The sequence below is a fragment of the Artibeus jamaicensis genome, unplaced genomic scaffold (assembly GCF_021234435.1).
Source record: "Artibeus jamaicensis isolate MK-2021 breed Jamaican fruit bat unplaced genomic scaffold, CSHL_Jam_final contig_867, whole genome shotgun sequence".
Lineage (NCBI taxonomy): Eukaryota > Metazoa > Chordata > Mammalia > Chiroptera > Phyllostomidae > Artibeus > Artibeus jamaicensis.
This window is the reverse complement of record NW_026521995.1, coordinates 3,484,476-3,509,098: the sequence shown is the minus strand read 5'-3', so window position 1 is coordinate 3,509,098 and position 24,623 is coordinate 3,484,476. Positions and strand designations below refer to the sequence as shown.

The following is a 24,623-nucleotide window of genomic DNA, read 5'->3' as shown; positions in this document are numbered from 1 at the left end:
TTGTAGTTTGTTTCTCTGGGAATTCACCATTCATGTTTCTCTCTACCTGTGCCTTTATTGTTTCTCAGAAACATAATTTATAAAATATAAAAGTCCTTTAGGTGTGCATTACCTAAAGTTGTACATTTTTTTCCATTGTTGAGTCCCAGTCCCATCTTTTTTTACTACCTAGCTAATCTTACATAAACACAGTTAAACTAAAAATTATTGCAGAAAATTTCCAGCATTCCTAGCCCCACCCCCATCAGGGTTTGTAGGTTGCCTGGGAGCTTTGTCTGAGAAAATAGAGGAATCTTCTTTGTCGTGCCATGGCTTTTACCTTAAAAAATAAAGTAGAAGTTGCCTAAGAGCAAAGGGAATACTATATTTAGGAAGCATCCTCCTTCCCCAGAAGTTTCTGCCATAGAAACAAATGTGGACAAGCCCGGGGGTCACCCTCTGTACAGTCAGGGCCTTTCCTTTCTAGTGCCTTTGCTTCTGCTTGCTAAGACCCTGTCAGAAACCAAATAAACAAAACATTCACAGCTAATTAGCAGGGGAAAGGGCTTCGAAAAGGCTAGTAGGCATTTGTAGCAAGCCGAGTTGCCTGCCCTTCTACTCAGTTAAACACATATTTTCCAAGGGGTGAGGATGCTTAATTTTAGTACTCTAAAAACTTTTTTTTTTAACTTTGCAGCTGAACGTACGTAATGTGGGAAATATGTGAACAAATGATAAAGGACAGAAAAGCCCTTACATTTTATAAGGCTGAAACTCTACTGCTGCAGAAAGACAAAGGGATACAGGAAAATTGAAAAGACTTCACAACATTAAGGCAAAGATTTCATTTCTTCTACCCTCTGCAGTGAGGTTACAAGAAGCAATTACTCAGAGGCCCAAGGACAGAACATAAACTAGAGTTTATAGGTTATTGCTAAATATAAAAAAGGAAAAACACACACACAAAATGTTAGGTAGCAGGTTAGAGATATATAGTCTCATCAATTCCATATTTTATAAATGAAAAGTACTTAGGACTCAGATTGGTGAGGCAATTTGCTCAAAGTGAAATAACTAGTTAATGGTAGAAATGAAACATAAAGCAGATGAAAGTAAGTATTAAAAGAATAAAAGCCAAGTAAGAATACATTTCCCAATAGCAAAATAACTAGTTGGGTAACTAGGTTTATAGTGAGTGAATAAGCTGTCCAATCTTAAACTCCCTGTCAGAAGTTGTAAAAGAATTCTAACATTGGATTGGCCTGAACAGAAGACTAATACAGTCTCTTCTGTTTCTTAAGCCAAATGGAAAAAGTAGGTTTAAGAACTTCCATTTCCTTGAATTCTAGTGCCCCAGGCAGAGGAAAGCATAACTTGTTTTTTTGTTTCTTTGTCTTTTTGTTTATTCCTTGTAAATTTAGCATTATTATAGTTCTGTACAAAAATTTGGACTCAGTCAAAATACACAATTTTAAAGTTTTCCTTTGTTCTCACTATAATTTTATTATACATTAGATGTAATTCTGAGATTATAGTATAAGTCAGTGGGAGAACACAATTTGATATAGAACAAATGACTTTTGTGGGCAAGTTTTCAGAAATGTATTTGATGATATTTTCCTGTGTTGAAGGTTCTATGTAAAAAAGTCACGCAAAATAGATTTGCGCTGTCGAACAGTCAGAAAGAAAAAAGAAAAGAAGTGGAGCATCCTCCATCGCTTTTGCAGCTACTTCTCAGAGCTCTTTCATGTTTCTTATTGGCACTAGGGCAAGCAGTGTTATTTTCCTTCTGCTATTTTAGATCAATCCCCTTCTTCCTAAGTTTGCCTTGCATGGTTTCATATTTTGGAGTTTATAGGGAGAAGCAAAAGCAATTCAAAACATGACAGACAATGCAGGCTCTGCATATTATTTTATCACTTAAATGAACTATGTCGGTAATGCTAAAAGTTTGTGCTATGGCTATCCTTCATCTCACAGTTCACTAACCTTGGAAATATTGCATCTTCAAGGCTTAAACTGTCATCATTATGAAACCTTTACTGGCCGACTGAAAACTTCCACTACATATTCTCTGTACTAACTTCATAACTGTTTGTATTATAATCAGGATAGACTGATAAGACTGTGCCAAGGGAGAGATCATTATGAAATTCCAGTGGCTTAAAATATTTTTGTAGTGTATGCCACTTAATCTATCACTGATTGGTAGAAAAGATGACACTGTTCTCACTAGCCATTCAGGGACTCACAACGGTGATGTCTTCATCATCTTCTAGCTGTACCCCTCTGGAACATGTGGCCTCTTTGCTCACTGTGGCAAGCAAGAGTAGAGAGCTGAAGGATTGCACAAGCTTTTCAATGCTTCGACTTGAAATGACACATGATATTTCCATCCACAGCCCATCCAGAACTAGTCCCATGACCCCACCTAATCTCAAGAGGACAAGAAATGTGGGGAAACAGAGAGAATGTTGGGTGAGCACCACCCTCTCTTCCAATAATTGGTTCACCAAATATTTACTGAGTGCTTACTATGTGCCAGGAACTCTTCTAGGCCCTGGGGAGAAATTTTTTTAATCTTAAAGCCAAAAATTCTTGTTTTCTGTAGTGTATATTTCATATTTTAATTGATATTCATAGTTTTCCATATACTTTAAGGACAACTGCTTGTCTTATCATATAATCTCATATATCCTAAGTACCATACATACAATAGTGGTTCAATAAATAAGAATAAAAATGGAACTGGAAAGCATTATGCTGAGTGAAATAGGCCAGGTGCTGAAAGACAAATACCATATGATCTCACCTTTAACAGGAAGCTAAACAACAAAACAAACAAGCAAGCAGAAAAAAAAAAAAAAAACAAAGACACTGAAATAGAGAACAAGGGGATAGTGACCAGAGGGGAGAAGGAAGGGAAGTTAAGGGGAAAAAGGGGGAGGGATTTGGAGGAACAAATAGGAAGGACACAGGGACAAGAACTAAGGGGGGTGGAAATGGGAGGGAGGTGGGGGGCAAGGGGCGGGGGAGGCTGAGATGGTGAAAATAGACAAAAAACTGTACTTGAAAAATAACTAAATAAAATTAAAAAAAATATATATATATAACTGTTTAATGTCTTCTTGTATAGGAACCCATACTCTATAATTACATATAAAAGAACACCCAAAACATAGTAAGTTCTCCCCCCCTCTTTAACAAGTTCTTTAAGTTAGTCATAGCTCTTATAAAATCAGTTCCCTTGTCTAGGCTTTGAACCCTTCAAAAATTTTTGTTAAGTGTTAAAATTTAATAAAAACTTTAGCTTATGTTTCATCCATAAGTATTATAAGCTCCTTGAGGACAGGAACTATTCTGTTTGGAGCAATGTATACACACAGTTTTATACAGGATTATGGAGATAAAACTAGGCAGTCCAGAGCCCCGATGGATTAAAATAAGCATTAATTCATTGAATATTTATTAAGTTTTCTGTTATTTGTCAAGCAGTATCTACAAGGATGGACGAGAAGTTTATATTCACAAGAAATCAACAGGGTGGATCAAACGTAGGTTTATAGTTGTGAGTACACAAAACACAGTTTATTCTTGTGTTACTATTTATCAATTACTATATTTTTCTTAAGAACTGTGAACCTGCTTTTGCTCCACCTTGTACAATTTCCTTTGTGAGTAAACTAGGGTACTGTGCTGTATTCTGGTCTCAGAGCAGTACTTTGTGTTTGTTCTACTTAACAATTCTATTCACATGAATTAGCCCCTCTTGAAGAATGGGAGGGAAAAAAGTTGAAAACAACTTCTCTTATTCAACCCATTTTGATTATATGAATCCCCCCTAGAATGTAACTTAAAGAATAGCAACCTGGTCTCCTCTGGAATATTAACTCCTGTGCCAGTCAATTTCATTTTCAGGTAATTTTAATTATTAGAAAGTTTTTTATATTTATCCAAAATCAAAGTGTTCATCTCTGGAACCATATGTACTAATTTGTTCTTTTCTGTAAGGACCCTGAAGATATGCTATGATAGTAATCAGATTATCTCTAATCTTCTCATCTCCATTCCCTTTTAAATAGTGTCAAACTGCCTCACCATTTGACCACTTTCTTTTTAAAGTCCTCCAGTTTGTCACTGCATCTTAAAGTGTGGTACAGCAAAGTGTACACAAAGATAGTTGGGACAATGTAGAGTTTGTTGAGTACAGTAGAATTATTTGAGATCATAGATTTATTGAAGGAACAATGCTTCCTGGGATATTATAATTAAAATTTGAAAATACAAATAAGATATGAAGGAAAGAAAAAGCATGAGAAACATTTAAATAAATGCTTACAAATGGAATAAAAGGAAGATGGAATACTTTGTCTACAACAGTGAGTGACACTAGGGAATATATGAAAACATCTGGAATTAGATGGATACATGTAGGTGATTGGGTACATTACAATCCTCAGATAAGTGTGGTTTTGGACCTAATGAGTATTTGAAAGAGGAATTTTAGTGGAATTCCGTGTTGGATATAGCAGGAAGAAAAAACATCAGCAAAGAAATGTTCAAATTTGGTAGGACCACTAGAAAGAGATACCTATTACCCAGGAAAAGGTTTCTTGCATTGAGTTAAAGAAGGAAGTTATATAAACAAGAAGGTACAGGATTTGTCAGGAAAAATTTTGATGTAGTACGAAGTAGAAAAACCCACACTTATTTTGTGGTAGAGAATAAGATTCTTGGCAAAATGATGGAGTAATAACAATAGTTAACACCTTTAAGGCTTAACTGTGTGCAAGATTTATTCAAGGTATTTCCCATATGTTAACATATTTAACCATTACAAAAACTTTATAAGTTAATTTTTTAAATTTTATTTAGTTATTTTTCAAATACATTTTTTCTCTATTTCTCCCATCCCAGCCCCCCCTGCCCTGTGCTCCCCACCTCCCTCCCATTTCCTCCCCCCCTAGTCCTCATCCCTGTGTCTTTCATACTTGTTCCTCAAAAACCCTCCCCCTTTTCCCCCTTAAATTCCCTTCCCTCTCCCCTCTGGTAACTGCCCACTTGTTCTCTATTTCAGTGTCTTTGTTTTTATTCTGCTGCTTGTTTGTTTTGTTGTTTAGCTTCCTGTTAAAGGTGAGATCATATGGTATTTGTCTTTCAACGCCTGGCCTACTTCAACTCAGCATAATGCTTTCCAGTTCCATCCATGTTGTTGCAAAGGGTAGTAGCTCCTTCTTTCTCTCTGCTGCATAGAATTCCATTGTGTATATGTACCACAATTTTTTGATCCATTCATTTACTGTGGGGCACCTAGGTTGCTTCCAGCTCTTGGCTATTGTAAATTGTGCTGCTGTGAACATTGTGGTGCAGAGGTTCTTTGAAATTGATGTTTTGGGGTTCTTAGTATAATCCTAGCAGTGAAATTGCTGGGTCAAAAGGCAGGTCGATTTTTATTTTTCTGAGAAAATTCCATACTGTTTTCCATAATGGTTGCACCAGTCTGCAATCCTACCAACAGTGCACTAAGGACCCCTTTTCCCCACAACCTCTCCAACATTTGTTGTTTGTTGCTTTGTTTATGATAGCCATCCTGACCAGTGTAAAGTGGTATCTCATTGTGGTTTTAATTTGCATCTCTCTGATAGCTAACGATATTGAGCATCTCTTCCTGTGTCTCTGGATATTCTGTATGTCCTTCTTGGAGAAGTATCTGTTCAAATCCTTTTCCCATTTTTTAATTGGGTTAGATGTCTTCTTAGAGTGGAGTTGTGTAAGTTCTTTGTATATTTTGGAGATTAAACCTTTGTCTGAGGTATCATTGGCAAATATGTTTTCCCATACAGTTGGTTGTCTTGCTAATTTAGTACTGTTTTCTTTAGCCACGCAGAAGCTTTTTATTTTGATGAGATCCCATTTGTTTCTTCTTTCCTTTATATTCCTTGCTCTAGGGGACATAGCGGTAAAAATGTTGCTGCGTGGAATATCTGAGATTTTCTTGCTGATGTTCTCCTCTAGGACTTTAATGGTTTCAAGGCTTATATTTAAGTCTTATCCTCCTTGAATTTATTTTGGTGTATGGTGTACGTTGGTGCTCAAGTTTCATTTTTTTTGCACGTAGCTATCCAGTTCTCCCAACACCATTTGTTGAAGAGGCTATCTTTACTCCATTTTATGTTACTGCCCCCTTTGTCGAATATTAATTGACTATACAGAGTTGGGTTGATTTCTGGGCTCTCTGTTCAGTTCCATTGGTCTATGTGCCTGTTTTTATGCCAGTACCAGGCTGTTTTGATTACAGTGGCCTTGTAATACAGTTTGATATCAGGTATTGTGATCCCTCCTACTTTGTTCTTTTTTCTCAAAAGTGCAGCTGCTATTCAGGGTCGTTTATGGTTCCATATAAATTTTTGAAGTGTTTGTTCTATGTCTGTGAAATATGCCATTGGTACTTTAATAGGTATTGCATTGAATCTGTATATTGCTTTGGGTAGTATGGACATTTTGATGATGTTAATTCTTCCAATCCATGAACACTGTATATGTTTCCACTTGTTTGTGTCTTCTGGATTTCTTTCTTCAGTGCTGTGTAGTTTTCTGCATACAGGTCTTTTACCTCCTTAGTTAGGTTTATTCCCAGGTATTTTATTTTTGTTTTTCCTATATGGAATAGGATTTGTTCCTTGATTTCTGCTTCTGCTGATTCATTGTTGGTATACAAAAATGCCTTTGATTTCCAGATATTGACTTTGTAACCAAAGTTTTGCCAAATTCATTAATTAGTTCGAGCAGTTTTTTGGTAGAGTCTATAGGATTTTCCATGTACACTATCATGTCATCTGCAAACAATGACAGTTTTGCTTCCTTCTTTCTGATTTGGATGCCTTTTATTTCCTTTTCTTGCCTGATCGCTGTGGCTAAAACTTCCAATACTATATTGAATAGAAGTGGTGAAAGTGGACATCCTTATCTAGTTCCTGATCTTAGTGGAAAAGCTTTTAATTTTTGCCCATTGAGTACGATATTGGCTGTAGGTCTCTCATATATGGCCTTTATTATATTGAGGAATGCTCCCTCTATTCCCACTTTGCTGAGTGTTTTTATCATAAATGGGTGTTGTACCTTATCAAAAGCTTTTTCCATGTCTGTTGATATGATCATGTGGTTTTTGCCTTTACTTTTGTTTATGCGATGAATTACATTTACTGGTTTGCGAACGTTGAACCAACCTTGCATCCCTGGGATGAATCCCACTTGGTCGTGGTGTATAATCTTTTTGATATATTGTTGGATGCGATTTGCCAATATTTTGTTGAGGATTTTAGCATCTATGCTCATCAGCGATATTGGCCTGAAGTTTTCTTTCTTTATTGTGTCTCTATCTGGTTTTGGAATAAGAATGATGCTGGCTTCATAAAAGGAGTTTGGGAGTTTTCCATCCTTTCGGATTTTTTGGAATAGTCTGTGGAGAATAGGGGTTAGCTCTTCCTTAAATGCTTTGTAGAATTCTCCTGTGAACCCATCTGGTCCAGGACCTTTGTGTGATGGGAGTTTTTTGATTACTGCTTCAATTTCTTTTGGTGTTATTGGTCTATTCAGGTTTTCTACTTCTTTTTCATTGAGTTTTGGGAGATTATATTTTTCTAGAAATGTGTCCATTTCCCCTAGGTTCTCAAATTTCTTGGCATGCAGTTCTTCATAGTAATTTCTTACAATCCTTTCTATTTCTGTGGTATCAGTTATAATCTCTCCTGTTTCATTTCTGATTGTTTATTTGTGTCTGTTCCCTTCTTTTCTTGATGAGCCTACTTAAAGGCTTATCTATTTTATTTATCTTTTCAAAGAGCCAACTCCTGGATTCATTGATCCTTAGAATTGTGCTTTTAGTCTCTATGTCATTTAGTTCTGCTCTGATCTTGGTTATTTCCTTCCTTCTACTTGCTTTGGGCTGTTTTTGTTGTTGTTCCTCAAGTTCTTGCAGGCGTAGAGTAAGGTTGTTTATTTGAAATGTTTCTATCTTCTTTAGGTAGGCCGGTATTGCTATAAACTTCCCTCCCAGGACTGCCTTTGCTGTGTCCCATAAGTTTTGGGTTGTTGCGAGATTGTTTTCATTTGTTTCCAGAAACGTTTTGATGTCTTCCCTAATATCATTCTTGACCCATTTGTTGTTTAATAGCATACGATTCAGTCTCCATGATTTTGGGTGTTTTGGGTTTTTTCCTTTGGGGTTGCTTCCCAGTTTCAGTCCCTTGTGGTCAGAGAAAATGCTTGGTATGATTTCAATATTCTTGAATTTGTTGAAACTTGTTTTGTGTCCTATCATGTGGTCCATGTTTGAAAATGTTTCATGTGCATTTGAAAAGAATGTGTATTTAGCTTCTTTGGGGTGCAGAGCTCTGTATATATCAGTTAGGTCCATTTCATCAAGGGTGTTGTTTAATGCCGCAATATCTTTGTTGATATTTTGTTTGGAAGATCTGTCCATTTTTGATAGTGGGGTGTTAAAATCTTCCACTATAATTGTGTTGCCGTCTATATCTTTCTTGAAGTCCTCTAAGATTTTCTTTATGTATTTTCGTGGTTCTATATTGGGTGCATATATATTTATGATGTTAATGTCTTCTTGGTGGATTCTTCCCTTGAGTATTATGAAGTGACCTTCTGGGTCTCTCTTTATGGCTCTTTTTTTGAAGTCTATTTTGTCTGATATGAGAATTGCTACCCCAGCTTTTTTTTCTTGTCCATTTGCTTGGAAAATTTTTTTCCAGCCTTTCACTTTTAGTCTGATGGTCTTTTGTCCTGAGGTGGGTCTCTTGTAGGCAGCATATGTGTGGGTCATGCTTTCTTATCCATGCAGCTATTCTGTGTCTTTTGATTGGAGCATTTAATCCATTTATGTTTAAGGTTATTATTGATAGGTACTTATTCATTGCCATTTTTGTACCTGTGTTCCTCTCTGTCTTCCTCTTTTCCTTCCTTCCTTAAAGCAATCCTTTTAGTATTTCTTGTAGAGCTGGCTTGGTGGCAGCATATTCTTTTAGATTTCTTTTGTCTTGGAAGCTCTTTATTTGGCCTTCTATTTTGATTGAGAGCCTTGCTGGGTAAAGTAGCCTTGGTTGTAGGCCTCTGTTTCTCATTACTTGGAATATTTCTTGCCATTCTCTTCTTGCTTGGAGTATTTCCATTGAGAAGTCAGTAGCTAACCTTATTGGGGCTCCCTTGTATGTTACTTCTTTTTTCTCCCTTGCTGCCTTTAAGATTCTCTTTGTCTTGGAATTTTGCCATTTTAATGATGGTGTGTCTTGAAGTGGGCCTCCTCTGGTTCCTCTTGATTCGACTGTGTGATTTCTGGATTTGTGTGACTTTTTCTTTAATCAAATTAGGGAAATTTTCTCTCATTACTCTTTCAAATATATTTTCTATCTCTTGTTCTTCTTCTTCTCCTTCTGGTATTCCTATTATTCGGATATTATTATGTTTCATATTTTCTTGCATTTCTCTTAATCCCTCTTCATTCTTTCTGAGCCTCTTTTCATTTTCTTGCTTTCTGTGAGATGCTTTCTACTTTGTCCTCCAACTCACTAATCCGATCTTCTGTTTCATCTACCCTATTTTTAATGCTTTCTGCTGTGTTTTTCAATTCAGAAATTGTATTCATTTCCTCTTGACCCTTGCTAATAGTTTCCATTTCCTTTTTCATGTTGATATAGTTTGCGGTGAGACCGTTATAGCTCCCCTGTAGTTTCTGGTAGCTCGTTGTGAGCTCTTTGAACTTCATGGTAACCAGTGCTTTGAATTCAGTATCTGATAGTTGACTTGCCTCTATTTCGTCTAACATTCTTCCTGAGGGTTCCTCCTTTCCTTTCACTTGGGGATTGTTTCTTTTTCTTCCCATTGATTGTGAGACTTTTCTTATTAGCCTCAGCTTCTTAGATTAATCTATTTTGACACCCTGGTTTATGGTGTGAACTTCTGTGGTGGAATGCCTGTTAATTTCAGTGGTATAGTCTCTTTTGGTTATCCTGTTGTTCTCTGCTTCCACCTACTCAAATATGCAGCAACTTTTGGCTTCTCTCCTACAGCAAAGTGCAATTTGTCTCTGACTCTACTATTGGGAGGCCTCTTCTATGGGTCCAGCTCTGGTCTTTTCGTATTTTCAAGTTGATTGTGACTTGTCTGGTTCCTCTGTGACCGTCGAGGTTTCTGGTCCCTTATTTTCATATATGCTTGGCAACTGCTGGCTTGGTGGCTTCTCCTCCTCCGATCGGACAGGTTTCTCTCCCTTTTGTACTAGGAACTGGTATCTGCTCCGTCCTACTCCATCGCCATCTTGAAAGCTCCAGTTAATTATTTTTAATATACCAATTAATTGGATGAGAAAATTCACCCACAGAGAAGTGAGTTAATTTGCTGAATGTCACAGAGCTAGTAAGATGACAAAGCTCAGATTTTTAAAATATATTGGGGTGACATTGATTTCAAGTGTACTATTCTATACACTTGAAAATTATATAGGTTTCAAGTGTACAATTCTATAATACATTATCTGTCTATTGTGTTGTGTGTTCACCTCCCAAAGTCAAGTTTCCTTCCAATGCCATTTAGCCCCCTTTACCTTTCATCCTCCTTTCCCTCTAGTATAGCTGTACTGTTGTCTGTCCTTATGAGGTGTTTTTTTTTCTCTTTTTGCTTAATCTCCTCACCATTTTCACCTAAAATCCTTTACCTTTTGTCTGACAGCTGGCAATCAGTTTTTTTTTTTCGTTTATTTTGTTCATCAGATTCTACATGTAAGAGAAATTTTGTGGTACTTGTTTTTCTGTGACTGGCTTGCTTAACTTAGCGTGATACTCTCCAGGTCTATCCATGCTGTTGCAAAGGGTTAGAGTTCCTTCAATTTTTTTTCATCCTCACCCAAAATCAATAAGTGACATGCTTATTGATTTTTAGACAAAGGGAGAGAATCATCGATGTGAGAAACATCTCATATGTGACATAAAGGGGTACAGAACCAACTAACCAGGCATGTGCCCTGACTGGAAATCAAATCCATGATGTTTTGGTTTATGGGACAACTCTCCAAATGAACCACACTATCCCGGGCAGGATTTCCTTCTTTTTCCAGCAGAGTAGTATTTCACTGTGTAAATGTACCACAGCTTTTTTATTTCCTCCTCTACAGGTGGACACTTGGGCTGCTTCCAGATCTTAGCCATTGTAAATAATGCTGTAGTGAACATAAGGGAGCATATATTCTTTTGACCTAGTGTTTTGGATTCCTTCAGATATATCCCCAGAAGTGGAATTCCTGGGTCATAAGGCAGTTCCATTTTTAATTATTATGTTGTCTCCATATTGCATTCCATAGTGGCTGCAACATCTGCATTCCCACCAACAGTGCACAAGAGTTCCCTTTTCTTCACATCCTGGCAAATGCTGGTTGTTTATATCAATGGCAGCCATTCTGATAAGTGTGAAGTGGTATCTCATGGTGGTTTTCATTTGCACTTCTCTGATGATGAATGACATTGAGTCTCTTTTCCTATGTCTATTGGCCATCCATATGTCCTTTTTGGAGAATTATCTATTCAAGTCCTTTGTCTATTTGTTAATTAGATTGTATGTTTTCTTGATGAGTTTTATAAGTTCTTTATAAACTTTGGGTGTTAACTCCTTATCAAATGTATCTCATTGGTGAATATGTTCCACCATGAGTGGATTGTCTTTACATTTTGTTGATGGTTTCCTTTGTTGTGCATAAATATTTTAGTTCGATGCAGCCCCATTTTTTTATTTTTCTTTTGTTTCTCTTGCCCCAGGAAACATAGCAGAAAATAGATTGTTATGAGAAATGTCCAAGATTTTACTGCCTATGTTCTCTTCAAGAATTTTTATGATTTTGAATCTCATATTTAACTCTTCAATCCATATTGTGTTTATTCTTGTGTGTGGTATAAAAAAGTCTAGTTCCATTTTTCTGCACATAAGCTGTCCAATTTTCCCAACACCATTTACTTAATAGACTGTGTTTACCCCATTGTATGTTCTTGCCTTTTTTGTTAAATTTACATAAAGGTGTGGCTTTATTTCAGGGATCCTCTGTTCCATTGATTTCTGTATCTGTTTTTATGCCAGCACCATGCTATTTTGATTACAGTGGTCTTATAGTATAGTTTGATATCAGGTAGCCTGATTCCTCCAACTTTGTATTTTTTAAAAAATATTGCTGTGGCTATTCAGGGTCATTTATTGTTATGCATAAATGTGTGGAATATTTGTTCTAGTTCTGTGTAATATGACCTTGATATCTTGATAGGAATTGTGTTGAATCTATAGATTCCTTTGGGTAGTGTGGATGTTTCAACAATGTTAATTCTTGCCACCCATGAGCATGATTCTACTTACTTGTATCTTCTTCAGTTTATTTCTCCTGTCTTATAATTTTCTGAGTACAGGTCTTTCATATCCTTGGTTAAATTTATTCCTAGGTGGGGTTGTTTTTTTTGATGCAATTGTAAATGAGATTTTTTTTTTAGTTTTCTTATCTGATAGCTTATTATTGGTGTATGGAAATGCAACTGATTTCTGGATATTTATTTTGTATCCCAGTACTTTACTGAATTTATTTATCAGTTCTAGTAGTTTTGTGGTAAAGTATTTGGGGTTCTCACTTATACAGTATAATGTCATCTGAAAATAATGACAGTTTTATTTCTTCCATTTCAATTTGGATGCCTTTTATTTCTTTTTGTCTGATTGCTGAGGGTAGGACTTCAATACTATCTTGAATAAGAGTGTTGAATGTGGACATCCCTATGTTGTCCCTGATCTTAAGGAAGATATTTTGAGTTTTTGCCTATAGTATGATGTTGGCACTTGGTTTGTGGTATATGGCCTTTATAATATTAAGGTATTTTCTTTCTTATCCCACTTGGCCCACCCTATTTATCCTAAATAGGTGCTGGATTTTATCAAATGCTTTTCTTGCATCTATTAATATGATCATGTGTTTTTTATCCTTCATTTTGTTTGTGTGGTATATCACATTTATTGATTTGTAGATATTGAACCAACCTGGCATTTCTGGAATAAATCCCATTTGATCATGGTGTATGGATTTTTTTAATGTATAGCTAAATCTGATTTGCTAATATATTGTTTAGGATTTTAGCATCTATGTTTATCAGGGATATTGGCCTGTAGTTTTGTTTTTTTTTTTGAAGTGTCTTGATCTGATTTCAAATTAAGATGATATTGGCCTGGTACAGTGAGTTTGGGAGTCTTCCCTCTTCTTGAATTTTTTGGACTATTTTGAGACAGACAGGTGTTCTTTGAATGTTTGATAAAATTTACCTGTGAAGCCAGCCAGTTTAGGACTTTTGTTTGTTAGCAGTTTTTTGACTACTCCTTCATTTTCATTAGTTGTAGTTTGTCTATTAATATATTCTGCTTTTTTCTGGTTTAGTTTTAGAAGATTGTATGTTTCTAGGAATTTATGCATTTCATCCTGATTGTTCAATCTGTTGGCATATAGTTGTTTGTAATATTTTCTTATAATCCCTTATATTTCTTTGGTGTCAGTTGTTACTTCTTCTGTTTCATTTTTAACTTTATTTGGGTCCTCTCTTTTGTGTTTTTAATGAGTGTGGTTAAAGGTTTGTCGATCTTTATTTTTTCAACGAACCAGCTCTTGCTTGCATTGATCTTTTTTATAGTTGTTTCAGACTCTATTTTGTTTATTTTTGCTCAGATCGTTATTTTCTTCCTTTAACTTACTTTGGGCTTTGTTTTTATATTTCTACTTCCTTTAAGTGTAACAGATTTTTTTTTTTGAGATTTTTCTTGTTTCTTGAGGTAGGCCTGTAATGCTATGAATTTCCCACATAGAACTGCTTTTGCTGTGTCCGCTCCATTTTGGGTTGTTGCATTCTCATATTCATTTGCTTCAAGGTGTGTTTTGATTTTTTTCCTTGATGTCATTGTTAACCCTTTCGTTGTTTAGTAATATGTTATTGAACTTCCATGTGTTTGTTTTACACATTGTTTCTTGTGATTGATTTCTAATTTCATTTACGTTATGTTCAAAGAACATACTTGAAATGATTTCAGTCTTTTTAAATTTATTGAGACTTGTTTTGTATCCTAACATGTGAATTACCCTAGAAAATGTTCCATGTGCACTTGAAAAGAATGTAGTCTGCTGCTTTAGGATGAAATGCCCTGAAGATAGCAAATCCATCTGATCTAGTGTGGCATTTAAGACCCCTATTTCTTTGTTGATTTTCTGTCAGAGAGATCCCATTGATGTCAGAGGGTGCTAAAACCTTCTGCAGTGACTCATTACTGTCAGTCTTTCCCTTTATGTCCATCAAGATTTGCTTCATATTTAGGTATTCCTATATTGTATATATAAATGTTTAGAAGGATTATATCCTCTTATTGGATTACTCTTTTTTTAAATATATTTTATTGATTATGCCATTACAGTTGTTTTATTTCCCCCTTCATTCCCCTACACCCTGTACACTGCCTCCCCCACCATTCCCCCCTTTAGTTTATGACCACGTGTCTCACGTTCTTTAGATTCTGTATTTCCCATACTATTCTTGCCCTCCCCCCTATCTATTTTCTACCTACCGTCTATGCTACTTATTCTCTGTACCTTCTCCCCCCTTCTCCTTCTCCCACTCCCCTGTTGCTAACCCTCATGTGATCTCTATTTTTATGGTTCTCCTGATCTAGCTGTCCTCTTAGTTTGCTTTTGTTTTAGGTGTGGTTGGGTTTTTTTTTAATTTTTTTATTGATTATGCTGTTACAGTTGTTCTATTCCCCCCTTCATTCCCCTCCACCCTACCCCCATCCCCACCATTACCCCCCTTTAGTTTATGACCATGTGTCTCAAGTCGTTTAGATTCTATATTTCCCATGCTATTCTTGCCCTCCCCATCTATTTTCTATCTACTGTCTATGCTACTTTCTGTACCTTCTCCCCCCTTCTCCTCCTCCCACTCCCCTGTTGCTAACCCTCCTTGAGATCTTCATTTCTATGTTTCCACTCCTGATCTAGCTATCCTTTTAGTTTGCTTTTGTTTTAGGTGTGGTTGTTAATAACTGTGAGTTTGTTGTCCTTTCACTGTTCATGTTTCTTTAACTTCTTTTTCTGAGATAAGTCCCTTTAACATTTCATATAATAAGGGCTTGGTGATGATAAACTCCTTGAATTTGATCTTATCTGAGAAGCACTTTATCTGCCCTTCCATTCTAAATGAAAGTTTTGCTGGATAGAGCAATCTTGGTTGTAGGTCTTTGGATTTCATGACTTGGAATACCTCTTTCCAGCCCCTTCTTGCCTGTAAGGTCTCTTTTGAGAAATCTGCTGACAGTCTGATGGGAACTCCTTTGTAGGTGACTGTCCCCTTAGCTCTTGCTGCTTCTAGGATTCTCTCCTTCATTTTAATTTTGGCTAATGTAATTATGATGTGCCTTGGTGTGTTCCTTCTTGAGTCCAACTTCTTTGGTACTCTGTGAGCTTCCTGGACTTCCTGGAAGTGTATTTCCTTTGCCAGATTGGGGAAATTCTCCTTTATTATTTGTTCAAATAAGTTTTCCACTGGTGGTTGTGCCTTTCCCCCTTCCGGTACCCCTATAATTCGGATGTTGGAGTGTTTAAAGATGTCCTGGAGGTTCCTAAGACTCTCCTCATTTCTTTGAATTCTTGCTTCCTGACTCTTTTCTGTTTGGCCATTATTTGCTTTCTTCTGGTCCACTCCATTGATTTGAGTCCCAGTTTCCTTTTCATTGCTATTGGTGTCCTGTGCAATTCCATTCATTTCAATTAGTTTCGCCTTCATGTATTTGTCTAATTTGTGGCTATAATCAACCAGTTCTGTGAGGATCCTGATCACCAGTGTTTTAAACTGTGCGTCTGAGAGTTTTGCTATTTCTTCATCGCTTAGATTTATAGGCTCTGGGGCTTTGAGATCTTCATGAGCCATTTTTGGTCTGTTTCGGGCCCTTTAAGTGTGAGAAGCGGTGCCTTGGACTCCCAGGTCGCAGGGTTGTGACGCTGTATGTGGGGGCGTGGTCAGAGTGGGGAAATGGTGACCCCCCCTCTGCTGTTTCTCACAGCTGGGTGAGGAGCAGTGCCTTAGGTGGTTCACCTGGGCCGGGCCACTCAGAGTCCCTGGGTTATGACGCTGTATGTGGAGGTGGGGTCAGAGCAGGGAAATGGCGGCGCCTTCCCTGCCGCTTGCTGTGGGGACCCACTGGGTTCCGGTCCAACCGCCCACTCCCTCACTTGTCTATCTGCGCACAAATGCGTGGCCACAGTCAACACACAGCCCTGCTCCCCTGCTGTCTCCCCCGTGGTCGCTCACCTGGTCGCTTGCTCGGTCGCTCACTTGCTTGGTCGCTCACTAGGTCCAACCCTCCGCCTGGATTCCGCGTGCCTGGATTCCACGAGCCTGAGTCCATCTGACCGAGTTTTCCTGTGCAACCCCGCTCCACCAGCTGCTGGTTTCGCCCCTTACTGGTCAGACTGAAGAATTTGTTGTTAACAGACTTCCGAAAAGTTCAATTTTCTGTGTTCTGGCTGTGTTTTCTGTTGCTAATATTTAGTTGTCTCTAAACTTGGTTGTGTGAGAAGGCACGGCACATCCACCTATGCCTCCATCTTGGCGGAAATCCAGGTGTGGTTGTTAATAACTGTGAATTTGCTGTCCTTTCACTGTTCATCTTTTTAATCTTCTTTTTCTTAGGTAAGTCCCTTTAGCATTTCATATAATAAGGGCTTGGTGATGATGAACTCCTTGAATTTGATCTTATCTGAGAAGCACTTTATCTGCCCTTCCATTCTAAATGAAAGCTTTGCTGGATAGATCAATCTTGGATGTAGGTCTTTGGATTTCATGACTTGAAATACTTCTTTGCAGCCCCTTTTTGCCTATAAGGTCTCTTTTGAGAAATCCGCTGACAGTCTGATGGGAACTTCTTTGTAGGTGAGTGTCCCCTTAGCTCTTGCTGCTTCTAGGATTCTCTCCTTCATTTTAATCTTGGTTAATGTAATTATGATGTGCCTTGGTGTGTTCCTTCTTGGGTCCAATGTCTTTGGTACTCTGTGAGCTTCCTGGACTTCCTGGAAATCTATTTCCTTTGCCAGAATGGGGAAGTTCTCCTTTATTATTTGTTCAAATAAGTTTTCCACTTGTGGCTGTTCCTCTTCCTCTTCTGGTACCCCTATAATTTGGATGTTGGAGCGTTTAAGGATGTCCTGGAGCTTCCTAAGCCTCTCCTCATTTTTTTGAATTCTTGTTTCTTTATCCTTTTCTGTTTGGTCATTTTTTCTTCCTCTGGTCCACTCCATTGATTTGAGTCCCAGTTTCCTTTCCATCACTATTGGTTTCCTGTGCATTTCCATTCATTTCAATTAGTTTAGCCTTCATATATTCCTCTAATTTGTGACTAAAATCAACCAGTTCTGTAAGGATCCTGATCACCAGTATTTTGAACTGTGCATCTGAAAGTTTGGCTGTTTCTTCATCACTTAGATTTATTGGCTCTGGGGCTCTGAGTTGTTCTTGAGCCATGTTTTAGTCTGTTCGTGCCTGTTACGTATGAGGAGCAGAGCCTTAATTGTTCACCAGGGTGGGGCCATCCAGTTCCCTGGGTTGTGATGCTGTATGTAGGGGCGGGGTCAGAGAGAGACAATAGCAGTCCCCAGCCGCTGGGGCCTGCATGGTCCGTCTCACTGCTTGCTCCTTCACCAATTTATCTGTGGGCGAATGTGTGACTGCAGTCAGCCCTCAGTGGGTCCATCTGCTACTTCACACCTGGGATCCACCCACGGCTGCCAGCGTACCTGCGTGACGCGCCCGGGTCCGTCTGGTGGATCTTTCCTGCATGTCCCAACTCTGCTGCTGGCTCTGCCCCTCTTACCAGTTTGGCTGAAGGGTTTGTTGTTGTCAGACTTCCATATAGTTCAATTTTCTGTGGTTTGGCTGTGGTTTTGTTGCTAAAACTTTGTTGTTTTTAAACTTGGTTGTGTGAGTAGGCACAGTGTGTCCACCTATGCCTCCATCTTGGCAGAACTCGATTACTCCCTTTATCATTATGTAGTGTCCTTCTTTGTCTCTTACTATAGCCTTTGTTTTAAAGTCAGTTGATCAGAAATAAGTATTGCTACCTTAGCCTTTTGTTTTTCCTTTCCATTTGCTTGAAATATTTTTTCCACCCATTTACTTTTAGTTTTTGTGTATCATTCTGAGGTGAGTCTCATAGATAGCATATATGTGGGTCTTGTTTTCTTATTTATTTAGCTACCCTATGTCTTTTGATTGGAACATTTGAGTCATTGACATTCAAAGTGATGATTGATACATACATATTTATTGCTGTTTTACTCTTTTAACTATGTTTCTACTCCTCCATTTTCTTCTTTCAATTATTTTTTTTCAATTACAGTTGACATACAATATTATATTAGTTTCAGTTGTGCACCCAGTGATTAAACATTGCATAACTTACTAAGTGATCATCCTGATAAACCTCATGCCATCTGCTATCATAAATAGTTATTAGAATATTATTGACTATTTTCCCTATGCTATATTGTATATCAACATGATTTTTCTGTTACTATCAATTTATACTTCTTAATCCCTTCACCTTTTTCATCCAAGTCCCCTCCCATCTGGCAAGCATCAAAATGTTCTGTTCACTTTTTAAATTTAATTGTTTACATATATATATATATGTACATATATATATTTGTTACCATTTTATGGTTCACATTTTCACCATCCTCCTCCTTCCCTCTTCTTTGTCCCCCTCCTCTTGTTTTTTCCTTCTTCTTCTATCTTCTTTTTCATGAAGGCCCTTTAGCATTTCTTAGTTTTGTTGTAATGAACTCATTTATCTTTTTCTTGTCTGGGAAGTTCTTTATTTCATCTTCAATTCTAAATGATAGACTTGTCAGACAATGTAGTCTTGGTTTTAGGTTTTAGTTTTGGTTTCATCAGTTTGAATATTTATTGCCAGTCCCCTCTGGCCCAAAATGTTTCTTTTGAGAAATCAGAAGAAATCAAAGAGTCTTATGGAGTTCTGTTGTAGGTAACCAACTATTTTTCTCTTGCTGCTTTTAAGATTCTTTTCTGGTCTTTAAGCTTTGTGATTTTAATTTTGATGTGTCTTGCTGAGGGCCTCTTTGGGCTTATCTTGTTTGGGATTTGAAAATTTCCTGGACTTGTATGTATGTCTTTTTCTTTCACCAGATTAGGAACGTTTTTAGTCATTGTTTTTTCAAATAGGTTCTTAATAACTTGCTCACTCTCTCCTCCTTCTGATACCCCTATGATGCAGATAATGTTATGCTCTATGTTGTAAAACCAAATTTTCCTTAAAAAGTTACCAATTCCTTATTCTTTTTGCTGCTATGATTGGGTGTTTTCTGCTACCTTGTCTTCCAAATCTCTGATTTGATCCTGTGGTTTATCCAACCTACATTTATTACTTACAGTGTATTCTTTATTTTAGATATTGTATACTTCATTTGTGACTTTTTTATGGTTTCCATGTCCTGTTCCATGCTATTGTAATTCTCACTAAGTTCCTTGTATTCTAAGTTCCTTGACCATGTTTATAACCTTTTTTTTAAAAAACTCTGTAGCTATTATATTGCTTGCCTCCATTTCATTTTGCTATATTTCTGGAGAGTTTTTTTGCTCCTTCATTTCAGTCATGTTTCTTTGTCTCATTTTGACTGTCTTTTTGTATGTGTGTGTATGTATTGGGTAGATCTGCTATGACTCCCAGTCTTGGCAGGGTGACCTTATGCAGTAGGTATACTGTACAGCCCAGTGGCTCAGTCTCCTTGATTGACTGAACTGAGTACTCTAGAAATGTCCATTTTGTTGGTTATGTGGCCCCTCCTGTTGTAGTTGAGTCTTGATTGCTATTGGGCCATTCTTTCATCATGCTGACCTTCAAGTTGGCTGACTTTGAGAATCAACAATGACCACAATGTATGAGGTGCTGTGCAGGTGCTGACCACATGAAGCAGAATTTGCCTCAGCAGGGTCTGGTGCCTGCCAAGATCTTCCTTTGGATATGCTGCTTGTCAAGCTAATGGGATTCTGCTCTGATATTTTCAGAAGCTGGCTTCTGAATATGTTGATTCTGGGGCCTCCTAGTGCAGAGCAATATCCAACACTGTATATGAATGACCTTGGGCAATCTTTTTGGAGCCACAAACTGATCCTCAGTTAATGGCTGCCTCTGCTGGTCCTGGGTGTACCCAGAAAAGACCAACCTTTGCACCAAAGCTGGCTTTTAATAGTAATGGGCTTGGCAACAGTTCAGCAAAAGTCCCAAGGGAGATCTGCTTTCATCTGCCTCCACCTGCCAGTTGCTTACTAGGCTCAGTCACAGAAAGAGAGCTCCTCATGGTACTCAAGTTGCATGAAATATGTTATCAGTGAGTCACCAGGTATGGGTGAATAGTATTCACCAGACTGACACAAATTCAAACTTGGTGCCAGTGCTTGTTCTGAGCCACTCAGCAAATGTCCCAGGGTGTAACAAATCTAGCTGGCACCTTCTGAGTGCTTGCACATTTTTGTGGTGTGGTGGGATTTCAGGGAATTGTCAGGGTATAAACCCTGCAGAATTTATCAGGCCCAAGGGGACCAAGATTTGGCCATGTGAATGGAGGGTTCTGTGCCATTTGGACATGTGAGGAGAAAATGTCACACAACTCAGAGCACACAACCATCTTAGAGCACACAACTCAGTCTGTCTCAGATTTTTTGTGTAGCCTGATTTCAGCAGGGTGGCCCACCAGCAGTTGGGAGTGTGGTGTTGTTGGATATCAAAATGGGAAGGTGTCAGTCAGACCCTGGAGGAAAGTCATGGGAGTGGCTACATCTCCAGAACAGTGCAACTCAGTCTGTCCTGGTTTTGACCCAGACCTCCTGGGCAGGGCAGAGCCACCAGAAGTCTGGAGGGTGGGGCTAGCAGATCTCCCAAAAGGGGGGAGGCACCAATCAGGTTCACAGAAAAGTAAGGGGAATGACTGCACACAATCCAGTCACTGATACCTTCCAAGTATGCTCAGACCTCTACACCCCAGCCAAGGCAGCTGATTCCTCAGCAGGACCTAAACTCCACAGGGCGGGGTGAGAGGGAGTCCATAGAGTGGGGCTATTGCATTCTCCCATGCCAAAGCCATATGTGTGGGAGTGCTCCAGCCAAGAAAGATGGTGTCTATAATGTGGTTGAAGAACTCCATCAGGGATCCTGGTGGCTGTCTCTTCACCTATCTTTCCAGAGCCACAAAGTTCAATCTGTTCTCACGTGACTGTGGTCTGCTCTGCCCTCTTTCTGCCAGAGCCTAAGGTAAGCCTGGCTGTGATCGAGATTTTGTGCTTCGGCCTGCTAAGATGGTGCTCCAGGGGACTTCTCTCTTTCCCTGGTGAACAGAATCCCAGGAGATTTTCACAGCCAGATGTTATATTGGTGACAGTTCCTTGCCCTGGTGTTCTGGCCTGAAGAGCCCACCTTGGGGTTGAGACCCCTCACTTCTCAATGGAAACTATGCAGCTGAAAAATCCCTCTGGAATCTCAGCTGCTGCTTGTGAGAGTGAGCAATCTCAGCCCTTCTTGCATCTCCACCCGTTCTAGTAGTCTTGATATGGCTTCTTCCGTAAATCCTTGGTTATAGGACTTCTCTTCAGCTAGTCTTCAGTTGGTTATTCAGGGTGATCGTTCTGTAGATTTGTTGTAATTCCTGCTTGGTCCTGGAAAGAAGTGAGTGTAACATACACCCATTCTGCCACTGTCTTGAATCCTCCAAAACTGTGATCCTAATCCATGTAGTCTGGCTTCAAAATCTGTCCTCTTACTCAGTCTAGTGTCTTTCACATCTCATAAGTTACTTACCTGTGCCCTTCTTTTCTTACATGCTGTTGCCTTTCCTACTCCCCTAACGGAGCCAATATCTTCTGACCTTTTCATTTCCCTGCTATTAGAAACTACTCTCAGGAAAGAAGCTGATATGCTCATTGATTCATTTATATCAAGGAATAAATGACTGATGGTTTAACATAAAATACTACCATTCTAGGGTTGAATTTTTTTAGGGGCATAGGAAATGTTAAAGGGCCATAAAACCTTAACCCAAAACTGTGTTAAAATTTAAAATATATATGGGCATGGGAGACAGAGGTCATTGGGTACATGACTTTCTGTGCCCTCAAATTATACCATTATTCTGCTGGTGTGAGCCTTGTGGGAATCCTAGTAGAAGTGAGCTAGGATCATAAAAGTGGGAATGCAAAAATAAGAGATACATCTTAATATATTGAGTCAATGATTTTAGAAATATCCTATTTCTCTAATTCATTATGAGGTGAAGAGTTCTGCTATACCCCTTAGTAACAGAGACCCCAGAAGAAAGCTTTAAGTTGGATGGTCATAGATGAAGAGAGATCATCCTATGGTAAAGTTTGTGTTTATACATTTATATCTGAATGGAGGTAGAGCTAAGGATTGATTAGGTTCCTTTATTTTATATAGAAATAAAACCCTCTTGTGTGGATCTCTGATTTATCTACTCCAGGAATCTTAAAACCCAGGAAGTTACCCTAGAGCAACAATTTTGAACCTTTTTCATCTCATGCCACACATAACCTGCTAAAATTATCTGTATTTTTTTCCAATCTGACATAATTCTGATTCATTCACACAGGGCAACTATTGTGTCAGCTGTTGTCTCTTTTATTTGATAATTTAAGGGAAAGTAGGTCAGTACTGAGTACTCAGTACTCAGGTATTGCATGTTTTAAAAAGTCTTGCAGCAAGACTGTCTTCTTGTTCCACATCAGTCAGTCAGCAAGCTCTTCATTTCTTTCTTTAATTAAATCATGTTTGGTTCAATGAGCATTATTGAATGAATGCCTGCCTTATGCCAAATACTCTGTTCTGGGCATATAAGTACTCCTCTCTTAAATGTCTCATTTTCTAGTAAAGAATATAGTATGATTAAAGCAATCATAAAAGTGAGTTTCAATACATAAGCAATATACAAGAGAGATTACTGTGTTAGGGAAGGAAAGAAAGGTTTGCAAAAGAGGTGATGCTTGAATAGGGTTTTTAGGATGAATAGGAGTTCTTCAGAATAATGTCAGGGGAGCAAAATATTGTAGCTGGAGGGCAAAACATACAAAACATATAAAAATTGCCCTCATACACAAAACAACACAAACATGCACAAAAACGTGGAGGCACAGCACATTGTGGCCTGACAGCTGTAGGTAGTATTGCTATAGAATAGAAGAAGTTGGAGTCAAGGGGTGGTGAAAATGATGTTTTTGTTTTCTTCATTGTCAAGAGCTTCATATGCCTAGACTATCAACTTGTTTATGTCGATGTCTGTGGTTATTGAAGGCCTAACCTTTTTTCATTGCTCTGCTGAATCATTCCTATATGCCTCTTCTTGAGCCTTTAGTCACTATATCTCGATACCTAAGCATTTGTATACAGTTTGTGTTCTCAATTCTCAACCCTCCATGATAGGAACTGGTGCCTAAGAGCAGTAGAAATAGGAATGACAGCTTTCACTTTTATCTAGATGATCATATAGGTTTAATAATCAGATTTGCATATAATAATTTTGAAATTTTTTCAGAGTTAAAGGACTAATATGAAAATAGTGTTGGTACAGTAATACAATTTACTATACCAAATAATTTAATTCGGTTAAATAAGTGTCTTTTTCTGCTCTCTTTCCATGTTATACACAGTGTTAAGAAAATATGCAATGAAAGAAAACAGGAATAGGATCCTTCTCTTCTATAACTGAGAGAAAAATATTTAAATTTACACTCATGCAGTGTCTTGCTTTAATCAGCTCTCTAAGAAAGCAAAATTGTAGAGAATTTATTTAGCTTCTTCTGTTCATCATAAAATTTGACAATATAAACACAAAGGAAGAATAGTTCTTAAAGAATGTAGTGCTATAAAATGAAGTTACATGGAAAACACATTAAAGCAAACTAACTTTTATGTTAATTTATTTGTAACTTCTTTTTTAAGGATGCTGGGCAGTTTTATGCTAAATATAAAGAAACAAGAATGAAGGAAAAGGAAGATGCATTGACTAAAGCTGAACTTGAAACACTTCAAAGTGAGTTTTAAACATTGTCTTATTGTGTTAACCTAGTCAGAAAACTGATTAAGTTAGGATTTTCCCTTAAATTCAGTAGTAATTATATTTTCTGTGCTTTCTTTGCCACTCTCAAAAAGTTAACTTGTATTTAATGTATTATATGTGGAAAATACTATATTAGTAATTACTGAGCTACCCACAGTTTAATATCAGAAAGAGAGATAAAATAAAATCAACATGTTCCATAAGTCTAGGAAGCATCCAGAATCTAGAAAGTCCTAAAATGCTCTAGTGGTGTAATTTCCATTGGCAGTTTGTGCCAAGTCTACAGTAGTAAGGGGCAAACCTGGGAAATCAATGATTTTTGTTTTGAAAGTCTTTGTTTCATTGGTAATACTGTTATAGAAATGAAAAACCTTGACTAAATTATCAGTATGTTGAAGTCTTCCATTGAATGCTAAAGACAGTTATTGCTTATTTTAGGAAA

At 37.8% G+C, this 24,623-nt stretch overlaps 1 protein-coding gene across 2 annotated transcripts in view; it reads left to right on the top strand.

The window, feature by feature from the left end:
* Positions 1 to 24,623, top strand: part of DNAJC1 (DnaJ heat shock protein family (Hsp40) member C1) — a 263,953-nt gene that overhangs the window by 107,928 nt on the left and 131,402 nt on the right. For both annotated transcript variants that reach the window (XM_053654764.1, XM_053654765.1), the window contains exon 7: positions 24,064 to 24,154. In XM_053654764.1, the coding sequence (XP_053510739.1) occupies positions 24,064 to 24,154 (91 nt within the window). The remainder of the gene's footprint in view (positions 1 to 24,063; positions 24,155 to 24,623) is intronic.